Below are 21,603 nucleotides of genomic sequence, written 5' to 3' on the forward strand. Positions count from 1 at the left end.
GATGAGTTTTTTTATGTCTGGTGAGATCGTTTGTAAAATTACTTTACACTCACTACCTCTTGTTTGTTTATATTGTGGATATGCTTAATTATAGGCTCTGTCGCATTTGAAGTCATATAGTGCCAGCCATTTCTCCTTATGCTGTTTTATTATTCTTCTTGTGACAGGGGGTCTCCTGCCTTGACATGTAAACTGTATGTGAAAAGGCAGGTCAGGGTGATTTTAGGGAAAGTCAGCCCTGACATTTGAAGGAGTGCATGTACAGTGCACTCAAAGTATTCAGACCCCTTCACTTTCTTTGTTTTTTTCTGATGCTGCAGCCAAAAAATCACTTTAATTCTTATTAATCTACACTCAGTACCTCGTCATGACAAAGTGAAAACTAAATCTTTGAAATTTTTATAAATTTATTTAAAACAAAAATTGAAATATCCCATTGACAGAAGTATTCAGACCCTCTGCAAAAACTTTTGAAATTTAGCTCAAGTTCCTCCCATTTCCCTGGATCATTGCTGAGCTGTTTTCACACCTTTATTAGAGTCCACCTGTGATAAAATAAATTGGTCATGATTTGGAAAGCCTCACACACCTCTCTATAGAAGGCCTCATAGCTGAAAATGTCTATCAGAGCAAAAACCAAGCCATGAGGTCAAAACAACTGCCTGCAGAGCTCCAAGACAGGGTTGCTGCAAGGCACACATTTGGGAAAGGCAACAAAAAAATGCTCTGCTGCATTGAAGGTTCCCAAGAGCACAACTGCCTCCATAATTTTCAAATGGAAGAAGTTTTGCACAACCAGGACTCCTGCAAGAGCTGGTCACTGGGCAAAACTGAGCAATCGGGGGAGAAGGGCCTTAGGTACAGGTGACAGAGGTGACAAAGAAGCACATGGTCACTCTGACTGAGCTCCAGAGATCTTGTGTGGAGATGGGACAAAGTTCCAGAGAGACAACCATCAGTGCAGCCCTCCACTGATCTGGGCTCTATGTCAGAGTGGCTAGATGGAAGCCTCTCCTCAGTATAAAACACATGAAAGCCCAGTTGGAGTTTGCGAAACACTCCATGTAAAAGTCAAGTGGGCTTTCATGCTTAGCCAAGATCAGTGGAGGGCTGCAGTTGAACACAGTTACACACACAATTAAAGAGGTTAAAAGCTTTTAATGGTTGAGTCCCTATCTTAACAGTTATTGATCAGGTCCCACTGCATTTGCTTGTTTATGAAACAAATCTTAAAAACATTTATAAACAAAACATTTAATTGAGGCTGAAACAATTCACTTGAGTAGATTTATTAAAACTGACAAAAATGCTTGTCGTTGCATCAAACAGTTCATACTGGTTTTCAACTGGTTTATGTGAATTACTCTTCTGCTTTCTGGGTCAGCGGTCCAGTTTTGGTTTCTTCGGCTGTGGTTCCACATCTGGGACTGGAACACTCACACCAGGAATCTGAATAAGAAAGAAAAAAGTCTTGTATTATATAAAAGTCTCCAGTAAGGAAGAAGTGGGAATCAATGTGTAAAGCAGCCTTGTTGAAACTTAATGGCAGCTATATGTTAATATAGATAGAAAATCTAAAACATTCCCAAGGCTTAACTGAAACAATAACAAGAAGCTGAATGTATAACATGTTTTATTTAAGAATCAAAGTCATATTTAGTTTGGTCAGTTCTTACCACGGGGTCAGTCAGAGCCATGCGAATCTTCTGGTGTTGAATGTTGGAGGCATCCAGGCTGATGGTGACCTTCACTTGGTCAAATATGTGGAAGGTGTGCTGCTCTACCTTTAAAGTGGGTCCCTGGATACAAAAGAAAGAGGTTATTTAAGTGCAGGCTTGTCATGGTTTTATTTTTAAAGTTTCATCAAGAACCCTGCTCTATAAAAAGTTGGGATGTGTAAAAAAGAAGTAAAAACCACTGAAACCCAATCTTTAATTGAAAATAGCATTAAGACATCAGATCGAATGTTGAAAGCTAGCATTTCATTGTTTTTGTTAAATTACACACGCATTCTGAACTTGGCGCCAACATGTTTCAAATAAAGTTTGAACACTGCTAATTAAAGGGATAAAAATTATATCACTATTAAAGGTCATATGTTATGCAAAATACACTTTTTCAGGCTTTTCTAATAAAAAAGTGCCCCTGGCCTGTCCATAATCCCCCCAAGAATCAGAAAAATCCATTCCCCCCTCCCTCTCTTTCTCCACCTTTCATCCTCTTATGAGGATTAAGAGAACCACCTCCATTAACTACATCCATTTCCTGAGAGGGGTGTGGTCAGGGGTGGAGTCAGACAGCTCATTAACATTTAAAGCCACAGACACAGAAAAAGCTCGTTCTGAGCAGGGCTGAAACAGAGGGGTTTTTAGACACACAAATTTCAATACTGGAGTGCTTTTTCAGCAACAAACTTCGCAGGCATGTTTGGAGGACCTCTGAGACCAATATAAACTTGACCTAAAGGGGTAAAATATGTGACCTTTGATATGCTGACTGGCAACAGATTAGTGAAACAGTTGGGTGTAAAAAGAGCATCCCGTTTGGGCAGAGTGAAAGATTGTAGCTGCAAATAGTGCAGTACTCTATGAATTATGTTTCTCACAGTAAAATTATGAAAAACTGGGGATTTCAACCTGTAAAATATCAAAAGATTTAAAGAATCTTGAGAAATCTTTGTATACAAGGGCAAGATCAAAGACCAACATTGGATGATCATTAGGCCGTTAAGGTGGCACTGCCAAACCCAAAAATGCTTCTGTAGTGCACATTTATGGTTTTCTGGTTAAATATAGGAGAGTCACGTTTTTGGGAAACAGAGTTGTATCTTCAGTAAAGTTTATTTGTGTTACCTCTTCATCAAAGACAAGATTTGGAGCATCCTTGTCTTTGGCGTCAAAGAAGACGGTTCCCTCCAGGCCAAACTTCGGTATGAGCACAATGATTGCGTTCTTCCTCACAAACAGCACAAATCCTTCTTCATTCAGAATTCCTCTGCTTTTGAAGAACAACTGAAAAGAGATCATTTGTATTAAAAGCACAATATCGACTGTGTTTCATTCTTTTATATCCACAGGGTTATAAATGGATCTAGTTCTGGTTCACTTTAATTAAATCAAACTGGTGTCTACCTGAGTGTGGAACGCCACAGAGGCCCTCTGAGCATACTGAGCCATTTTGTGTCTGTAGTTGAGGTTGTTGGACAGAGCTGACTGTTTGTGTTTGTCCATCAGATCTGGATAGGTGCAGTCTGCTCCAATGGCCACTGCCAGCAAGCGGTGTACTATTATATCAGCATACCTGTGTGGAAGAGCAAATACACAAGTAGATGTCAAGACAGAGAGAATAAAACCCAGCATGTTAGAGATGTGTAGACTATTTGTTTTAATACCTTCGAATTGGTGACGTGAAGTGTGTATAAATGGGTGAGGCCAAGCCATAGTGGTGGAAATCACTGTCCATGCCAGAACAAAAATAAACAGCCTGCATCATGCAGCGAGTGGCCAGGATGCGCAGTAATGTGTTAAAGTACGGGAAGCCGTCTACTCTGGCCACATCGAGGGAATCAGCCAGTGCCTTCGCTGAGTCTGTGTGGATTGCCACTTCCTGGTGATTACAAAAAGTGTTGATATGTTAATATATATGCATACGTAGTAAATAATTTGTATGGAAATTTGTTATACAGGTTAAATTTTATCATAGTTGTTGTAGCACACTCAAGTATACTGTGGTGCTTCTAAAACATTGGAACTGGCACATCAGGGGCTATTTGCACTTGTAGGTAGGAGAGTAATTCAACTTTTTTGTCGCTACAGAAAATAAGAAAACATTAAATAAGTTATCTTTCTTGATTCTTCTCACTCCAGTTCTTGACACTTGGAAACGTAGTGATAACTTTGAAATTCCTCTCTTGCTCTGTGAGCATAAACAAATCTTTTCTCTCTAAACTGATTTCTTTTTTTTGCCATGATGATCTCTCAACGACAGCTCAAACCCTTACTGGAGTTTTTATACTGTGCGTACATTGGAAGATCACACATAGATCTAACTTGATTTTACAATCATTACGAAGTTAAATCACATCACTGAACAACAGTGGTTTGTGCTATGGCTCAACACAAAGATCAGTTCCATAGGGAGCTAGTAATTTAGACCCTGGTAGTTTTTGTGTTTTTGTGAAATAATTCTGTTTCTGTATGCACAGTAAAATAATGTAAGCTTCTAAAATAAAACTAGAATTTTTAGAAAAGCTGTGTTATAAATTCATTGCTCTGTTTAACAGCACTTGGACAATACTTAAAAATGAAATTTCATAAGGGGCTGATAATTAAGTCAGTCTGTATAACAGTTGATGCTAACATTAATTGCTAAATAGCAGAAAAGTTAAAGTCAAATTAATTTTATTAATTGTTAATCAAATCTGGGACATAAGTTGTGATTCAAAGTGCAGTTACTGCTAATAGATAGATAGGATCCTTAAGTCAATTGTTTATGTCAGTGAAAAAGAGAATTATAAAATCCCTTAAGACATTTTTTTCTTATTTATCCATCTGCACTCACCTTAGACTTTGCAGCCTTGATCAGGATGTCATAGTTGGAAGGAGGTGGAGCTGGATGTTTCCTCAGCATAGCACAGTCAGGAAATTCCTCATAGATCTTCTGCGCGACAGAAATGTTGGCCAGCAACATGAACTCCTCGACCATGGAGTTCGTCTCCCTAACAACCAAGAGAAGAGTTTGATTACATAAATGAAAGATACAGCATGACAAATGATCTCCTGTTAACAAAAGAGTTTCAAAAAGGGGTCCTGCACAATGATTATTTATCAGATCACTTACATGAGTTCTTTGGTCTGGAGATCGATGGGATCGTGGGTTTCACTGTCTATGTGAAAACGGACCTCTAAAGATGAAAGCGTCAATGCCCTGTAAACCCAAAATGAATAGTTTTTTTTTCAGTTGTAGCCGTTATGTGCGGATAATCAGACATCTCAATTATATCTCTTAAATCCTTCATATACTCAGACAAATGCTTTAGCTGTGTTGAGTCTGTAGAAGGTTTAATGTACATTTCCTAACTAGTGAAAAACATCAAAAGGAAAAAACTCTGTGCAGAAAACCTAATTTTCTGAACTTAATCTTACTCCTTACCCGTTCTCGATCCTTTTTCTTTTGAGAATTTTAGCCAGCTTGTTGAGACCTCGAAGACTCTTGGTGATATCATCATTTTTGCTGGTGTCATCAATCCTCATTTGAGCCTCTGCATAGGTCAGAGATGCCTGAACCCGATGAAACAGCAGTGAATCATAAACATGAAAGTTATCTTGACACTGTATTTTGGTGTCTTAAAAACAGCTTAGAACACAGTGCACTCAGAATATACACTCCCCCCAAAAGTATTGGAACTAGGGGTGGAAGAAAAAAATCGATACAGCATAGTATTGCAATATTTTGTCTGGTGATATATCGTATCGTCTCGTCCACCAAGTATCGATTTTTTCAAATTAATTGCTAATATGAACAGTAGTCCATGAAAATGGAAAAATAAAATCAATTTTTTGGGCAATTGTTTGTCCAGTGAGGTCGGCAGAGATGACAGTCATAATGCAGGAGAAAGTTAGCACAACAAACATGGTAGCACCAGGGGAAGGACATTAGGAATGAAAGCAGAGCACAAATTAGATGGACATAACACATGAGTAGGGCTTCAGTAATCGATTCTTGTTGTAATTGAGTACTCTAACGATTCATCTGTCGATTAATTGAGTGCTCTAATAAGAAATATTGCACTTTTTTTAAATCAGTCACTTTTGCTTTTTTCAAGAAAGTAGTACTTGGCAAATGATAAAAGAAGCAGGGCCCCTTAAATGAACTACTTCTATATTAAAAGTTGGTATTTAAAGGTTCTCTAAAGAAAATATATTTTACAAAGTGCAATGAAGTTCTGATGGCAATTTACATTTCTTAAAGTTACAAGGAAAGGAAGTTAAATGATTACATTAGATTATGCCATATTTGGGGTTTTAGGGATCCTCTCCCAGGACATTTTTGGTCGCCAACACTTTATTTCTTCTATTGTAGTTTATTTTTATTTCCCAGTTTGTCATTAAAGTAAAGGGACACGTAATCATTTTAATATCCTCTACTTTATGCATGAATGTTATATTTCACATTATAGCAAGAATATAGTTTCATCATTCACACAGCAATCTGATGATGTCTGAAAGATGAACCTTTAGATATGGTCTATCTTTCAAAGGGTGTTCACTTTTAATTTTTGCACATTTTTTGTTTGTGAGTTCATCCACCATAATAATCTGACCTTTTAAGACCATCCACTCACCTGGAGAACACATTTTAAGGGATAAAGTTTCTTCTGTGACCTGTTGAATCCTGACTGTATAATGATGATGAACCTTAACCTATTTAGTCTCTGTCTCAGTCACTGTCTGTGGTAATAGAGTGTTTTTATTTAATTGGTGTCAATTCATTATCAATAGAAGTCTTATCAAATTATTTGAGATGCTGAAACTTTTTGAAAAATACACTGTAATCAAGACATCAGTGCGCTGAATTTTAAATAATTTAATAATAATTTTTACGCGGAAGAGGGAGAGGGGGAGAGAGAGAAAGAGAGAGAGGGAGAGGGAAAGCACAAAAACAGGACTTGAATCGTGAAGCTTCTGAAAGAAGTTTATGAAATTCCCTGAAGTCTGCAGACACAAACTGAGCGCTGTCTCACACCAGCAAGTCATGCAGGCAGTGTGTAAACTCGGAGATCTGCGTAGGTTCACCGAGAAGGCATTGTGCTATATTTGCCATGAAGCCACAGGCAGTGGATGCGTAAAAATGCATGGCCCTTGCCTGTAAACATCACTGCATCAACTTCTCTACCCTCATGATTTTCATGCCTCACATCATGCATGTTACGATATAGTAACAGCGAAAACGAGTGCATTGTTCAACATAAATCGCCGTCCGTGTGAAACACAGCATGCCGTGCAACTCACAGGCAGATAATTTGCCTCGAGGAGTTTTTTTAATCCAATCACCCGAATAATTCAAGGAATCGTTTCAGCCCTACACATGAGGTTTGCATGGAGTGCTTCATGAAAATAAAATACGGCAGAAAGACGACAAACATGAAGGCAAGACTAATGCTAAATCAGCTAAACAGCTGAAATAATGGTATAGATTGCAATATATGGCATCGCAATACTCACTGTATTGCAAAATGTTAAAATCGCAATAATATTGAATCGTGACCAAAGTATTGTGATAATATTGTACCATGGGGCCACTAGTGATTCCCACCCCTAATTGGAATGGTTGTCCCAATTCCTTTATTTTTGTGTTAGACTGAAAACATTGGGGTTTGACACAGAAAGATGAATATGAGACAATAGATCGACATCTCAGCTTATATTTCCTGTTAGCATATTTACCTTGGAGTTTATGACACTTTTGGTGAACCGGGTCTTAAGGATTTCTGCCTTGTGGTTCATCTCCCAGATACATGAGAAAGCCAGCCTGGAAAGGGAAACAGAATCAGAGGCCAGGGAAGGAAACTGGGAAAGACGCAGTTTGGATAATACTGATCATTGTACCAGTCGAAGTGTGTGTGAATACTGACAATCCTCACCTTTCCACATTGGAGCGCAGAGAACAAAGATTAGAGCTGAGCAGCTCAGGAACCATGTCTATCCTCTGGTGGAAATAATTAAATGACATTTAAGTGGGTGACATTTTGTTTTTGATGCATAACTTATCTAGTATGTTAATCAATTGTTTTTCATTGGTCAAGGAAGCATATCAGCAGGCTATATGCAAAATTTTAATACAACCAATAATGTAGTGGCTAATTTAACTGGTCGAAAGTGACTATCATTAGTATAAACTCGTATGCATGAGAGTATGGGTAATTACTTTGCCACACAGGTAGACGGTGGTGCCACGGTTTGCAGCCTCTTTGTCCAAAGCATTACCAGGTCTGATGAAGTGACTCACATCAGCGATGTGAACGCCCACCTTGAGCAAACACAAAACACACAACGATATCACTCTAACATATCACAATACTGCATAAATACCACTGATGCTTTATAGTATTGGAACATCTTTTGTACCTCAAGATTTCCATTGTCAATCTCTCTACAGTGGAGAGCATCGTCTATGTCTGTACATCCTGGAGGATCCACGCTACACACTGTCAGATGCCTCAGGTCCTCTCTTCTCACCATGTCCTTTAACACACATTCATGGGATAAACACACGCCTATAGACATGGCCTTTAACATGAGAAATGTCAGAACTGTCTAGAATATCTCAGTCTTCTTTCAGAAAAAAGCTGCTATTACCTCTGGTGTGATGCCCCATGGCATTTTGGGAAGGAAACTGAGCACAGCCTGAGAGAAGGCCTGGTGAGGGACATCGTGCTCTAAGAGCAGAACCTCCTCCTCTGTGTCTTTTTCCCCTGCACTTCCAAGACTTCGCACAAAGTGGCCCTAACAAAAAGAAATAAAGGATTTTTCTTCATGGATGGAGCTGCTTATTTACTTACCAACATACATAAATTATTAAATGTTGCAACAAACTTTGGCATAAACTTGCATGACAACTTAAAAGTACATCTAGGGTGTCCAGAAGAGATTTCCACTCACTTTTGGATATCTTGAATTCTTGGGCCAGCCGTCAATGGCAACCATGATCCTCTGGCCTGCCAGTGTAGCTGCCTGACGTGTTTCGATGCGAATGCGAGGGATACGACGGTCCGCTGGGGTGAAAAGATGGCGGGTGGACTGAGGAAAAAAGGGAAGAAAGAGATGGTGAGCACTAAGCATAGAAGGCAAGATAATGCTATATGGTGTAATATTCAAAACACGTATATGCTTTTTATATTAAACAAAAATGCACATCAAATTTAAGGGAATTTTTAAGTCCAGACTGACCTCTTTAATCTGGGAGACATTGAGCATGCCACAGAACGGCCTCCAGTTCCTTTTGATGATTCCTACAATCCTTCCTGTGGGCTTTTTAGCTGCTTCAGCTGCAGATATCTTCAACTACCAGGCACAGAAAGACACAGAGCACAGAAATAACAACATTTTCAAAGCGAGTATATGTTTTCTTTTTGATCAGCTCAGCATTCACACGGTATATACAGAAACCTAATGTTAAATGTAATACTTATTAAGATCTTTTCAAGACCCTCTGCATACATTTTAAGACCCTATCAAACCTAAAATGTCAAACCCATTACATAACAGTTACGTATTTGTTCTGTGCTGATACTCTGACCAAAATGTACCTCCAACCGCTTGGCAAAAAAACTTGTATGCACCGTTTATTCTAAATATAAAAAAGTCTGAAAAACTAGCCTACAACTTCCTTTGTTGAATATAAGAATCTAAACAAACACAAAATTTAAGACCTTGTAGTCTTGCATTTAATACTTTTGAAAAGCCTACATTTTGGCTTAATTGATTCTATTTTATATCAAGAAACCCCTCTTCAACTGTGAGTTCAATCAAAACTATCAAAACTCACTGGTTTCTCCTCCTCTTCGTCTTCAGCTTCATCATCCTTTGCCGTGCCCTCATCTTGCAGAACAACCGAAGAGGGGGCCACCCACTGATCCCGTGGCAACAGCTGTACGGCAACCACATCCTGGTGAATTGCTCTGTTAAGGTTTTGAAGACCCTGGATAAGAACCTGTCAGCAACAAGAAAGGACATTACAGAACTTTAACATATCTGTTCCTTCAACTTTTGTGTAGTCAAAAATCATTTCTTAAATCTAAATACAACATGAAATTTTCACATGAAAAAACAAACAAAAAAAAAACAAAATAAGGACTTAGGTGTCTTGATTTTGTTAAACCTGTTAAAGCCATTTTTAGTGGAGAACACATGCACACACCTCTGTGCTGTCTTCCTCCTCTCCCTGGACAAAAACTGTAGCCTCCAAATAGTTGTCCCTGCTGGCCCGAAAGGTGCCCTGAACAAAGGTGCCACTCTTAATCCCTGCTTGAATCCTGGACAGAGGGAGATGCTCTGGGAATAACACCTTACTGCTGGCAATCTCGTTCTGAGGGAAGGAAGAAAGAGACGTCAACTAAAGAAAAGCTTGGGCAGAAGTGAAAGCAAAATATTACAAATTGCTGGCATCTGGCCAAAACCTCATATCTCCATTTTTCAAGATTTTTTTTCCATACAGTCAAATCAGTATTGGTCACTCTTAGCATCAGTTAGTTGGTTTCACAAATTTTAAACCATTAAATATTCTCAAAAAGATTTTGCCTATCACCATTCAGTGTTAAAATAAATTGAAAAATTCCGTTTTTTTTTTCATTCCCTGAAAACTGGTGATTTGGGACACAGGAGGTTTTTGCCTGACATATTAAGATTGTTTTTACCTTGTCATCACTGGACAAAGCCAGTCGATCCACAAGCTCAGGGTTCGCTATCAGACTCTTGATGTATTCTTCACCTAGAGTATAAGTGAATTAATGCTTGTAAAATTGATAATACCTTTTGAAAAGCTCATGAATCAAGCAGAGAAAGCTTTGGAAGGCTCTTTCTCAATGAAAAATACATATTATGATTGATGATTCAGAGATAGACTGTATCCAAAAGATAAAACACCTACATTTGTAGACCAACAGGCCACTCTCCTCTGCTTTCTGCTTGTTACCAATGTCATTGGTGAGGAGGACCACCTTAAGCCCCTCTGGATCTGATGAAGATGTCTTCAGATGCTGGCTGTACCATTTTGCCGCCACTCTGATGGCACGGTCGTTACGATCATTGGCACTCTCCCCTGGTTCACGTTCAATGAATGTCTCCCTGCAAGAAAATATATTACATAGATGAATGTGCAACAAGAATGAAGGGCAAACAGGCAATGCTTTTACTGAAAAACTCTTTTCCTTGAAGGAGATTTATTTTGTACATGACAAGGGGATATCAGCAACATAATGTGGACTGGATGTTGTGATGCAGTAAATTCAGAAGTGTCTTAGTACATGGGGGAAAGCAACTATTTGCACTTACTCAAACTACTGTAACTGACTAGTTTTGGGGAACTGTTCTTTTTTGAGTGTATTTTAAAATCACTACTTTTACTTCTACTTAAGTAAGCTTAACCTGAGAAACTGTAGTTTCACGTGAGTACAATACTCCTGAACTTTTTCCACCTCTGTTGACTACGTCAGTGGTTTTCAACATGGGGGTCAAGACCTCCTTGGGGGGTTGTCAGATGCTTTCCAAAAAACAAAGAACATTTAAAAATTATTTCATATTGTATATTTTACCCATTTTTATCAGAATATATGCACAAATTAGGAAAATAAAAACATTTCCATTTGATGGGATTTTAAAAATGATGACAGAAAGATAAGGAACAAATGCTCCCCTATTGGCAGGCATCAGGATTCATGTCGTTGATGTCAGGTCTGGGTGTCAAACGATGCAAGAAAAATTCTGACATGCTAGTCTTGTTAAACTGTGGTCGTGGAGTGTCTTGGACGAGTTGTTAATTATGTCATACTACAAGAGCGTTTGTCATTCCTGATGCACAAAATTGGGCCCGAGGTATGTTGATGAGTTGCAATGTTGCAGTTGTGCCAGCCTTTAAGGTGCTCCTAAAAGATGCATAGTTTGTGTTCTTCATCAGTATGCGTTGCCTTGTAGTGAGGCTGACTCTGCTTTGTTCTTGACAGAAATGATCAAGAGTTACTGCAGCTCTGTCATAAAAAGTCAGAAAAATCAAAAAGTGTAGTTTAACTATAAAAAGTGATGAGCAATATGGACTCCTTTAAGCTGTCAGTTTAATCCTATATGAATTTAATTAACAATGTCAATTTTACTGTGTATTTTACTTTGTAATAGAGATGTGACTTTACCTGAATAGTCTGGTTGAAGACCTTTTCTCTTATTTTTCTTGTCAATAAGGAAAAGTATTTTACTGTACAACTGCTCAATGGCTACTCAGTAATCGGTACTTAAATTAAACTTTAAATTAAATACTTTTACTTGAGAGGAGTAATAGATCAGTACTTTTACTTGAGTAAAATTTAACCAAGCAACTGTGCTATTATTTGAACAGAATAGTCGTGTGCTTTTTCCACCTCTGCGTAGTACCTGTGATGTTCATTTGTAAAGGTGTAAAAGTGCTTCTCTTTCTCATGAATGACGTCCTTTAAGCGTTTATAGACAGGGGCACTGCGGTGGCGAACCTCCTGCAGCACCGTCTGAAGAATGATCACATTACGAATCACAGGATCTTCCAAAACGTCAATCTGCAAGAGAAAGGAACCGTAATTATGCAAACTAAAGAGAAGTAGGCTGTTCAGAATCGTGTGCAAACTTTAATTAAATATTAAATTAGATATTATTGCAAAAGTGCGGAACTCAACATTTCTCTTTCAACTTAGTTTGAGTTGATTAGCACATGAATATCATAGTTAGAAAATACTGTCATAAAAAGCAGTTTATGCAGTGAAATGTTAAGAATGCAATAATTGGAACACAATATGATCATTCATCAATTCTCCTCAGAGCTTCAAGCGATTAGCTAGCCGTCTGAAGTAAGATTTAACTAGTTATAACAGTTTTTTACCTGATGCAGCACCACATTAGTGTCAGGAACCAGATAATGTGGGTAAGTACACAGGTTGGTCTCGATGCACGCATCTCTCTGTAACACTGTGGACTCCTGTTTGCATTCAGTGCATACTTCACTTCCGCACCAAATATCGTCTCTTAGATAATGCTCACGGACTATCTTCATCACCCCGCCTGACCGGGTCTTCTTCACGAAGGTTTTAGATTTCAACATAATGTCGATAAAAGCCTCAAAAAGTCAAATCTTGATGTTTTCAACCAACCATTAGCAACGCGAGCTGTTCAACATACATGTGTGGACTACCTCTATGGGCCGACAAAAACCTTTCCGGAGTTTTAAAAAGACATAATGTGGGTCAGGCGTTTGTTTACTATATTACACCTGTGCTTTTCAGTATCTTCTTAGAAACATACAGAAAAATGACTACATGTGACTTTTTTACGAATACATAGCGAAAGCTCGAAGTTAGGAGTTTAACTTGTTTAAGATTTCAGTGTTTAATTTTAGTTGGCCATCCGATGCTTGTCAATGAAAACAAAGCTAAGGAAGGCAGAGGATGAACTGACCGACAGCGTGTATAAGACGAGGAAAATATACAACGCCCCCTAGGATTTGGAGGACGTGCAGCTCAGTGTGACCAGTACAGTCTATGGTTACAAGTTGCAGACATGCGGTCACCCGTTGTATTACAGCTCTATTATGGCAGGGGGCGCTGTCACCACAGTCTCTTAACAACACCATAGCTGAACCGTTGGCGGTTAGCAGGCTACTTGAAGCGGGACCCTTGAAAATAAAAACACTTCTACAACCGCTGGGATACAACATAAGCTCCATAAGAGCTTTTACACAGCGTCTATTTTCAATATGAATTTATCGTAAGACATTTTTAAACGCTGTTAAGTTTGCTCTAGCTTTAACTGATACTCATTCGGCTTTTGTTTTCGATTCTCTTTGCCGTTAAAATAGGACATAATGCGTGTTCCCTTCATTCTTGACCTGAAAACACAATATATTTGTCTATAAATGTCTCTTCTCTGATAAAAAAAGCTACCAGTCTCACTAGTTAACGGTAAAAGGACCTGCAGGACGACACAGTATGCCTCCCAAAAAGCAACAGCTGAGACCGACAGCAGCCAACGTCTCCAGCTCCCTGGACCTGGAGTCGGAGGAGATCAGCCTGGAGACCACCGTGCCCACCACCGAGGATGTCTCCTCTTCTGACGAACAACGAGACGGCTCCCAGAAAGTGACCCGACAGCTGATCGAGAGGAAAGAGCTGCTGCACAACATCCAGCTGCTAAAAATCGAGCTCTCTCAGAAAAACCTCATAATCGACAACATGAAAGCAGACCATATGTCAAAGGTAGGAGGAGAGAAGTCTTTGCTGAATTATCATCATTGCAATAATTATCACTAGGCTGGAATCGTCTCCACATTTGTTTGTTTGTTTGTTTGTTTTTTTGTGTGACAGATTGAGGAGCTGGAGGAGAGGTTAAATGATGCTATACATCAGAAACAAGTTTTAGCTCTGAGACTAGACAGTCAGCTGAAAGTGGCACAAGAAGAGAACAGGTGAGACTGATGGAGGGTGAAGTAAACAGCCCTGTTTCTGTCAGTACTGATCTTTCTTTCAAGAAATGTTTGGTATTCATGCACACATCTGCACTATTTGTTTGTGTATTTCCCCACATAAGATAAATACAAGATAAAACTATTAATCCTGGAGAAAATTCTTGTCTGTTTGCTTCATTAAAAAAGGTTGGCACAAAAGCAAATCAAATAGAAGAGAAATAAAACTTACTTACATTCTGTTAATAAGAAATAACAATGAAATTAAAGGAGACCACATCCTAATATAGAAATATAAATATAGTCAAGTAACATCTTGAAATATAGGCAAGATAATAGTGCTGAAAGGATAAATACTGGGGGAAGAAATCTCCAAATCCAGTTTTTGATAAAAGTAATGTCACTTTTGGTGTGTATAAACCATGTATATCTTTGTGAGTTAATAAAGTAGAAACAGAGACAGTAGAGTTATTGATCACTAAACAGATATGTTGGTCTTTATCAATGTCAGAAACTCAGTGGAAAGCATGAAGACAATTTAACACATTAACTTAGTTTGTGTTATCATTTATTGAGATACCACTGATACAAAATGTGCTTATAAACATTTTCATCTTCAGGAAGCAGCAGGTTCTACGTAAGCAGGAGATGGAGACCATCCTGCTCAGGCAGCAGCAGCTAGAGGAGACCAATCGACAGCTGTGTGAGAGGGCTGGAGAGCTGCGGAGGTCACTCAGAGATCTGGACATCTCTGAGGAAAAATACCAGGAGCTCAGAGACCTCCCTGAAGACAAGATGTCCATACAAGAATACACAGCTGTAAGGACGGGAGAATAATCTCTTCACCATCTTTTTAAAACTGCTGACGGTGGCCAGAGAGCATAACTGTGATGCAGAACATGATGAGTGATGTTTTTCTTTGTGTTTAGATGCGTTTCTATGAGGCGGTGACTCCTTTGAGGTCTCAGCTGGCTGAGCTCAGTGTGAAGAGAGACACGGTGACTGCTGAGCTGGATACACACAGAACACAGATGAAGGCTTTACTAGAGGTATGACACATACACACATTTGTAAAACACATATGCTTCATTTTCACTTGTTTTGGGCTTTATTAGTGTGCTATTTTATGAATTTATAGGCTATTCCTTCATCTCCATTGAGCATTATTTTAGTCTTCCTGTTTTATTTATTTAGAAGAATTTTTAATTACACTTTACTTCATTTGTATGAATTGAACACATAAATACAATTAAATAGCATACAAAAATACATGACTTTAATATGGTCAAGTATTAATTTGAATATGATCTTTAAATTATGAATATAAATTTTGCACATGTGTAGGAGTATCATCATTAGACACTTATTTAAACAATAAAAACCTTTCTTCACACAGGTACATGTGCATCAGCAGGTATAAATGTGATTAAAGGTGTTCCATCATTTTAAATCATCAGGTTTTAGATGAATATATGTTTTAATCAGATCATACTCACCAGAGATGAACGATTTGGGAAAATTATCTATTTGCAATTTTTTTACTTAATATTGCAATTGCAATTTAATATGCAAATTTTAAAGTTCCTCATTGTATGCGTTTTACAACAAGAGCGAGCAACAATTCATTATATACTATAACCAACACAATATTAGATTAAAGTAGGGCAGATTTTTTTTTTTTAAATGTCTAATTGTGATGATTTTTTTACTCGTTTTGCAAATTTGATATGAACTGTTGTATTAAAGGGAATGGTAATTTTTTTTTTATATATTTCTCATATTGAATAAGAAAAACACAAAAATGAAGAAAATATGATTATTTTTTTCACTATTCTAAAAATATGTCACTAGAATGATTGTATGATATGTGATGCATAAAAGCTCTGCTGCAAGAAAAGTTCTAAACTGGTATTTTGACACAAATTTCAGGTTAAAGAATTATTGCACTCCTGCGATTTGTAAATTGCATCAGGCCCTTTTGCAATTTAATCTAGTTTGCGATTAATTGCCCAGCCCTAATACTTTGAAAAACTCTTTCCTGTGTGCCTTCTGTGTTGCACAATGCCCTGCAGTCTCATGCCCTTATATGGGGATAAAAGGAGCATTTCATTATGCTCATTAGGAAAAATATGCAAGTTCTTCCAGCATAAGAGCACATGGCATTCATCAGATTAAGAACACAGGAGAGAACAATTCAGCAGTTTAAGAACATGTCATGAATCCCATGAAGGTTTCTCTTAAGCCTAGAGCACACCGACGCCATCCGACACCTGTCAGAACGATTGCCCCCATTATTTTCAATTGACAAACACACACCTGCAGAGTCCAGACTCATGTGGACGTGCCGTGGCACTGTACACCACTGCTCTTTTCCTGGCGATTGAGAGCACAGAAAAAGAAAGCACCATCTTTCGTTCAAGGTGTGGATTAAACAGGAGGCCTAGGCTGCTGGTGGTAAATACCACTGCTCCTGTCCTTTTTTCAGCAACCCAATGAGGCGAACTCTAAGCAGGCTCTCGGCTCTGGTATCAAGCACCTGGCCCAGCAGTGGCCAATGGGGAGTTTGACCGTTGACACACTGCTGCTGGTGTGTTCTAGGGATGGCAAATGATACGACACCTTGGTTGGGCGCCGTTGTTTTTTTTAAAGGCTTTAGAAACTTTCTTACAAACAAATTTGGAAAAAAATCTTAGAGAGATATTGGTGAATAAGGCCCATTGTGCTAAGCACTTGTAACATTGTCATTTGCACACTTGAAATGAATTGCACTCTGTTTTGTTTTTCTGGGCTTTAAGTCACATATTCAAAAACATTGTTGTCTAGTAGCAGAAAGGGTCAAAAGTTCACAAGTTTCTCTTGGCTTCATAGCAAGAAAATATTATATGAGCCACACTGAACATGTTGCGGTTTTCCTATGGATGTGTCAACTATAGCATCCCCAGGTTGTCTTTATTCTCATCCTGAAGTGTTCAGACTGAGAGAGGTATGATTTTCAAAATCCATCATGTCAACCCTGGAGCTGTCACCCTGTGGGTATAAATGACAAGCTGACAGGTTAATGATGCATCATGCTGCAGATAAGGTGATATCCAGGTGAAGTTATCCGGGGTTCTCATGGCCTCAAGATTATTTTCTTGGCAAACAGGACCTTCAGAGGCTTAATGAGCACTCTGAAAGTCAGAGTTTTAGACACTTATGGAACTTGTACTTTAGTGTTATTCCCACAGTTGTTTTTTTCACCCATATTTTCACACACAGTGCTTAATAAATGTATTAGACCACCACCCAAAGTAAGGTTTATGCCACAGCGGCCCTAAATTAACAGCATTGGTAATTACCAAAATAATTTTTTTTGTGTTTCTGCAATGGTTAATACACCAATATGTAGAAGCTCTTTAACCCAAATGGTATTTTTAATGCTAAAATATAATTATTATTGTTATCCATGAATTTTCAAATGTAGTGATTTACAAAAAAAACTGAAAAAATAGTCAAGCACATTATTATTTCTTGATTAATATTTCAAATGGCAGTTATTTACTTGCATTCCTGAAGAGAAAAATTAGTTTTAGTGGTTGAATGTTATGCTTGATTCATTTCTGACATCTCAGAGAAGCCCAGTGAGCCGGCTCAAATTTGGGTATAAAAAGGTGAATTCAGTTAGAAATTCCTCATTCCTGTTCAAAATGGTAAAACATGGAGAGCTCACTGAAAATAAAAGAGTCCGTATTAAAGCACTTCATGATGCTGGATGGTCTCTGAGACAAATATGACAAGTGGTCTAATAAATTTGTTAAGCACTGTACATCTAGCAGGTAAACACTGCATAAATAAACTATTTCAAGAACTGTATGATGGTGTCAAGACAAGATCAAGCAAGGTGCTAAGTGAACTTTTGAACACTGTTGTTTCATGTGTTTGAATTTAGCATATTTGTGAAGTAACACTCTGCCAACTTGCAATGCACAATGCTTTACAATAAAGAGTATTAAAACAATCGTAAGTACTGTACATTTAAAGTCAAGTAATCAATAGTAACCTTTTGAAAAATAATAATAAAACAGCCACTGAAAAGCAAGAGCAAGAATGACCAATTAAGTACATAAGTGTTCCATGCAGAGAGCTTTTATCTTTTATAGACTTGGGGAAGGGGGTCTACTCTTTTCATTGCATAATTATAAAAGACTGAGCTGCTGATTTTTGGAAATGTTCATCTCCCTCAGATAGAAACACAAAAACAATACTATGAGCAGTCCATGTAATGCTGATGCTTTCTCTTCTGTGTGTATTCACAGAGCTACGAGGAGGAACGAAGGCTGCGTACTGAGCTTGAGCTGAGAAGTCAGAGATTGACCCTCGAATTAGCCGATACTAAACAGCAGATCCAAGAGGGAGACTATCGAAGAGAAAAATACCCAAGCATCAAAAGGTGGGTATCATTCAGATGGTATCTCAGGGTGTGTTGTTGACAAATAAGCAGCAGGAATCAGTCTACTACATTTGACGCTTTTAAAGATAACAGCACAGTTGTCAGGGCTCTGCAGTCTTACAGTACACAGAAAAATATCTTTACACATGACCCGTTTCTTCCTCCCACAGGTGCAAGCTAACCTTACTGCCTTAGCTTCCATTTTATTTATGCCAAGATACTTTTTATGATTATAACTCCTTGATCTTTTTAGCAATGGGGTTTGTTTTATATTTGATACACTTCAGATACAGTATATCTAGAGACCTGAGGATTTGTCTTTTACATCATTATTAGTCTAATGTATGCATGTCTACATTGCAGCTTGTGAAAGAAGTTGGCCAAAAAACTACCACTTGGGGACGCAGGTGGCAGAGTGGTTTGAGGCGCGCCCCATGTACGCGGACAGCTCGGGTTCAAATCCAGCCTGAGGCCCTTGTCACTACCCGATCCGTCCCGGAAACCCATTTTTTACTGCGCACGTGCAACCACCACGTCTACATCTGCTCGACAGAGAAGTCTAGCTGCAGCTGCAGCCGCTACAAACCACACTTCGTACAAAACACGACCCATCGATCCATACAATAAATTAATTCTAACTCTAACCAGTGGAATTTAAATGCTAAACCTAACCCCAGGACCCTGATTAATTAGAATATACACCTACCCCAAAGAGCTACCCCTAAATCTAACCAGTGGAAATTAAAATCCTAAACCTAATGTAAAGCTAATTAAGGCCTACCTAAACTAATCTAAGTTAACTTTCTCTGCCGAGCGGATGTAGACGTGTGCTTGCACATGCGCAGTACAAAATTGGGTTTTTGTGACGGATCGGGTAGCAACAGCCCTTAACCGCATGTCTCTCCCCTGCTCTCATCCTTGTTTCCAACTCCGTCCACTGTCCTCCTCTATCAAAATAAAGGCACAAAAAAGCCCAAAAGAAATCTTTAAAAAACTACCACTTGGTTTATGAATGAAAATCAAAGGCCATTCTTTAAGTTAAAAGGGTTGCATGTGATGCACTATAACAATTACACTTAAAAATTGATTCACGAATGGATTACGGTTAAGTCAGAACATGAAAATAATTGGTGTATGTATGTAGGAAAAAGAAGGAGACATGCTGCTCAAAGTAAATGAAAGAAATTAGATCCCAAAATCCAGGTTCTATAGAAAAACAGGAAGAGTTATGCATATTGAAAGGAGAGGAACAAGGCACTCTAAGCATGAAGAACATAAAAGTGAATAAGGAAATACTGATGGCATTTATTAAAATGGCTAAGTTTGAAAAGCTAACCTGTTTGGTTATCTAGGTCTTCATCATCATTATTGTAAAGTTACTCCATACTTCAATCTTTTATTTATTTATTTATTTATCCATCCATTTATTTGTCAGGGACAATACATAAGCATTGCTGCATTTAATTGCCGTGCAACCGATGCAATGTGTACAAGACTTTTGGCCATGGCCAATTTTCAGTCCTTGTCCCTGGTTAGGCTTTAAAGAAATGACACACATGATACAACAGAATAAAATGGACATAAAAGACTAACAGTGGCAGTAGACATAAATGAACAACCACAAAAATATGAAAACAGCAACAGCAAGGCAGACATAAACATGCAGCCACATACATAAATCATTTAATCAAAACAAAATAGAATCTTCTTACAGTACTTGCAGTTTTGCCATTTAACCATTGCTGTTTAGTGACCTGTTTGCATGTGTAAAACTTTTTTTGCTCTGGTTTCACAGAGAGCGCGACAACTTTGAAGCAGATCTTAAGGAGTTAAAAAGAAGATTTGAAACACTTGAGCTGTCTCATACTGCACTGACCAGAGAAAGGAACACTCTTAGTAAAGAGGTGCTTCAAAAATGCAGACTTGGTTTCATCTGTACATAAACTGTTGAGTCTAGGTAGACAATCAGTGTTTTTTATTTTGTTCCATGTCCACCAGATGGCGAGTTTGCAGCAGTCAGCGACTCTCCTGCAGAAGGATAAGGAGTACTTACATAGGCAGAACATGGAGCTCAGTGTCCGCTGTGCACATGAAGAAGACCACCTGGAGAGGCTGCAGGTTCATGTAGAAACTCTCAGAGGCATTGTCTTTTAGGAAAGAGTCTTTTCCTGTTTTTTCACCACTTCTTTTGCTTTTCAGGTACAATTAGAAGACACTAAGAAAGCAAGGGAGGATGCCTATGAAAAATACATAGCATCCAGGTCAGACTCTGCTGTTTTACTTGATGAAAACTCATGTTGAACATAGGCAGCAAATGTCTGTGTAGATCAACAAGCATAATTGTCTTTAAACTTCTTTCTTCTACCCCAGAGACCACTACAAGTCAGAGTATGAGACAAAGTTGAGAGAAGAATTGGAGAACATTCGACTGAAAACAAGTCAGGAGATAGACAACCTGCAGAGGACGTCCAGGGAGATGTATGAGAGGGAGAACAGGTAGCAATTCTGTTAAAAAAAAACTTTGCAGAGTTTAATACAAATCTGACAAGGAAATATTCAAACTAAAAAAATGCAACACTGCTTATGAACATCCTAAATAAACAAGATTTGAGGCACCTTAAGACATTCTCTCTTATTAAGAGCAGGTTAATCATTGAATGTTGTCAATCTTTCAGCGCAAGTAATTAAGAATTGTCTGCAAGCTCAAAGAGGTGCTATTACAACTTCAAAAGAATTTCTCCTTTTTTCAGTGTATACTTTGAAATGTGTGTATTTGATCAGGAATCTGCGGGAGGCCAGAGACAACGCAGTGCTGGAGAAGGACAGAGCCGTGGCTGCTGAGCGAGACACTCAGTCCAGATATGACCAGCTGCTGGAGCAGTGAGTTTTGCCATCTGTCATACACTAAGATTTCATACAGGTGTCCATTCAGTGTGCCGTGTTATTTGTTCATAAATGTTTACCCCTTTTCTGCGTTGTCT

The 21,603-nt window shown here is 38.4% G+C and overlaps 2 protein-coding genes across 3 annotated transcripts in view; one reads left to right on the forward strand and one right to left on the reverse strand.

The window, feature by feature from the left end:
• Window positions 1-1,143: 1,143 nt before the first annotated feature.
• dis3 (DIS3 exosome endoribonuclease and 3'-5' exoribonuclease) lies at window positions 1,144-13,087 on the reverse strand. The gene is made up of 21 exons (XM_041788675.1): window positions 12,619-13,087; window positions 12,141-12,298; window positions 10,648-10,844; window positions 10,415-10,488; window positions 9,919-10,086; window positions 9,547-9,711; window positions 8,949-9,062; window positions 8,661-8,798; window positions 8,358-8,504; window positions 8,127-8,243; window positions 7,927-8,028; window positions 7,643-7,707; window positions 7,446-7,530; window positions 5,152-5,279; window positions 4,840-4,926; window positions 4,561-4,717; window positions 3,392-3,606; window positions 3,132-3,300; window positions 2,853-3,011; window positions 1,677-1,799; window positions 1,144-1,449 (listed from the first exon to the last, which is right to left on the reverse strand). Exons 1-21 carry the CDS (start codon window positions 12,835-12,837, stop codon window positions 1,381-1,383), a joined length of 2,856 nt encoding a protein of 951 aa, XP_041644609.1. The 5' UTR covers window positions 12,838-13,087; the 3' UTR covers window positions 1,144-1,380.
• Window positions 13,088-13,362: 275 nt separating this feature from the next.
• Window positions 13,363-21,603, forward strand: part of pibf1 (progesterone immunomodulatory binding factor 1) — a 28,391-nt gene continuing 20,150 nt past the window's right edge. For both annotated transcript variants that reach the window (XM_041788657.1, XM_041788658.1), the window contains exons 1-10: window positions 13,363-13,987; window positions 14,096-14,196; window positions 14,814-15,012; window positions 15,123-15,242; window positions 18,489-18,622; window positions 20,418-20,526; window positions 20,621-20,740; window positions 20,822-20,883; window positions 20,993-21,118; window positions 21,404-21,502. In XM_041788657.1, coding sequence (XP_041644591.1) covers window positions 13,721-13,987; window positions 14,096-14,196; window positions 14,814-15,012; window positions 15,123-15,242; window positions 18,489-18,622; window positions 20,418-20,526; window positions 20,621-20,740; window positions 20,822-20,883; window positions 20,993-21,118; window positions 21,404-21,502 — 1,337 coding nt within the window. In that variant the 5' untranslated portion in view covers window positions 13,363-13,720. The remainder of the gene's footprint in view (window positions 13,988-14,095; window positions 14,197-14,813; window positions 15,013-15,122; window positions 15,243-18,488; window positions 18,623-20,417; window positions 20,527-20,620; window positions 20,741-20,821; window positions 20,884-20,992; window positions 21,119-21,403; window positions 21,503-21,603) is intronic.

The sequence above is a fragment of the Cheilinus undulatus genome, linkage group 6 (assembly GCF_018320785.1).
Source record: "Cheilinus undulatus linkage group 6, ASM1832078v1, whole genome shotgun sequence".
NCBI lineage: Eukaryota > Metazoa > Chordata > Actinopteri > Labriformes > Labridae > Cheilinus > Cheilinus undulatus.

Bases quoted from the DNA above. Each gene is read 5' to 3' on its own strand.
- dis3 (XM_041788675.1), bottom strand. From the start codon at position 12,837: ATGTTGAAATCTAAAACCTTCGTGAAGAAGACCCGGTCAGGCGGGGTG. The intron at 8,505-8,660 runs GTGAGTGGAAAT...TCTTTTTGTTAG, and splicing joins AGAATTCAAGATATCCAAAA to GGCCACTTTGTGCGAAGTCT. The intron at 8,244-8,357 runs GTAATAGCAGCT...TGTGTGTTAAAG, and splicing joins CATGGGGCATCACACCAGAG to GACATGGTGAGAAGAGAGGA.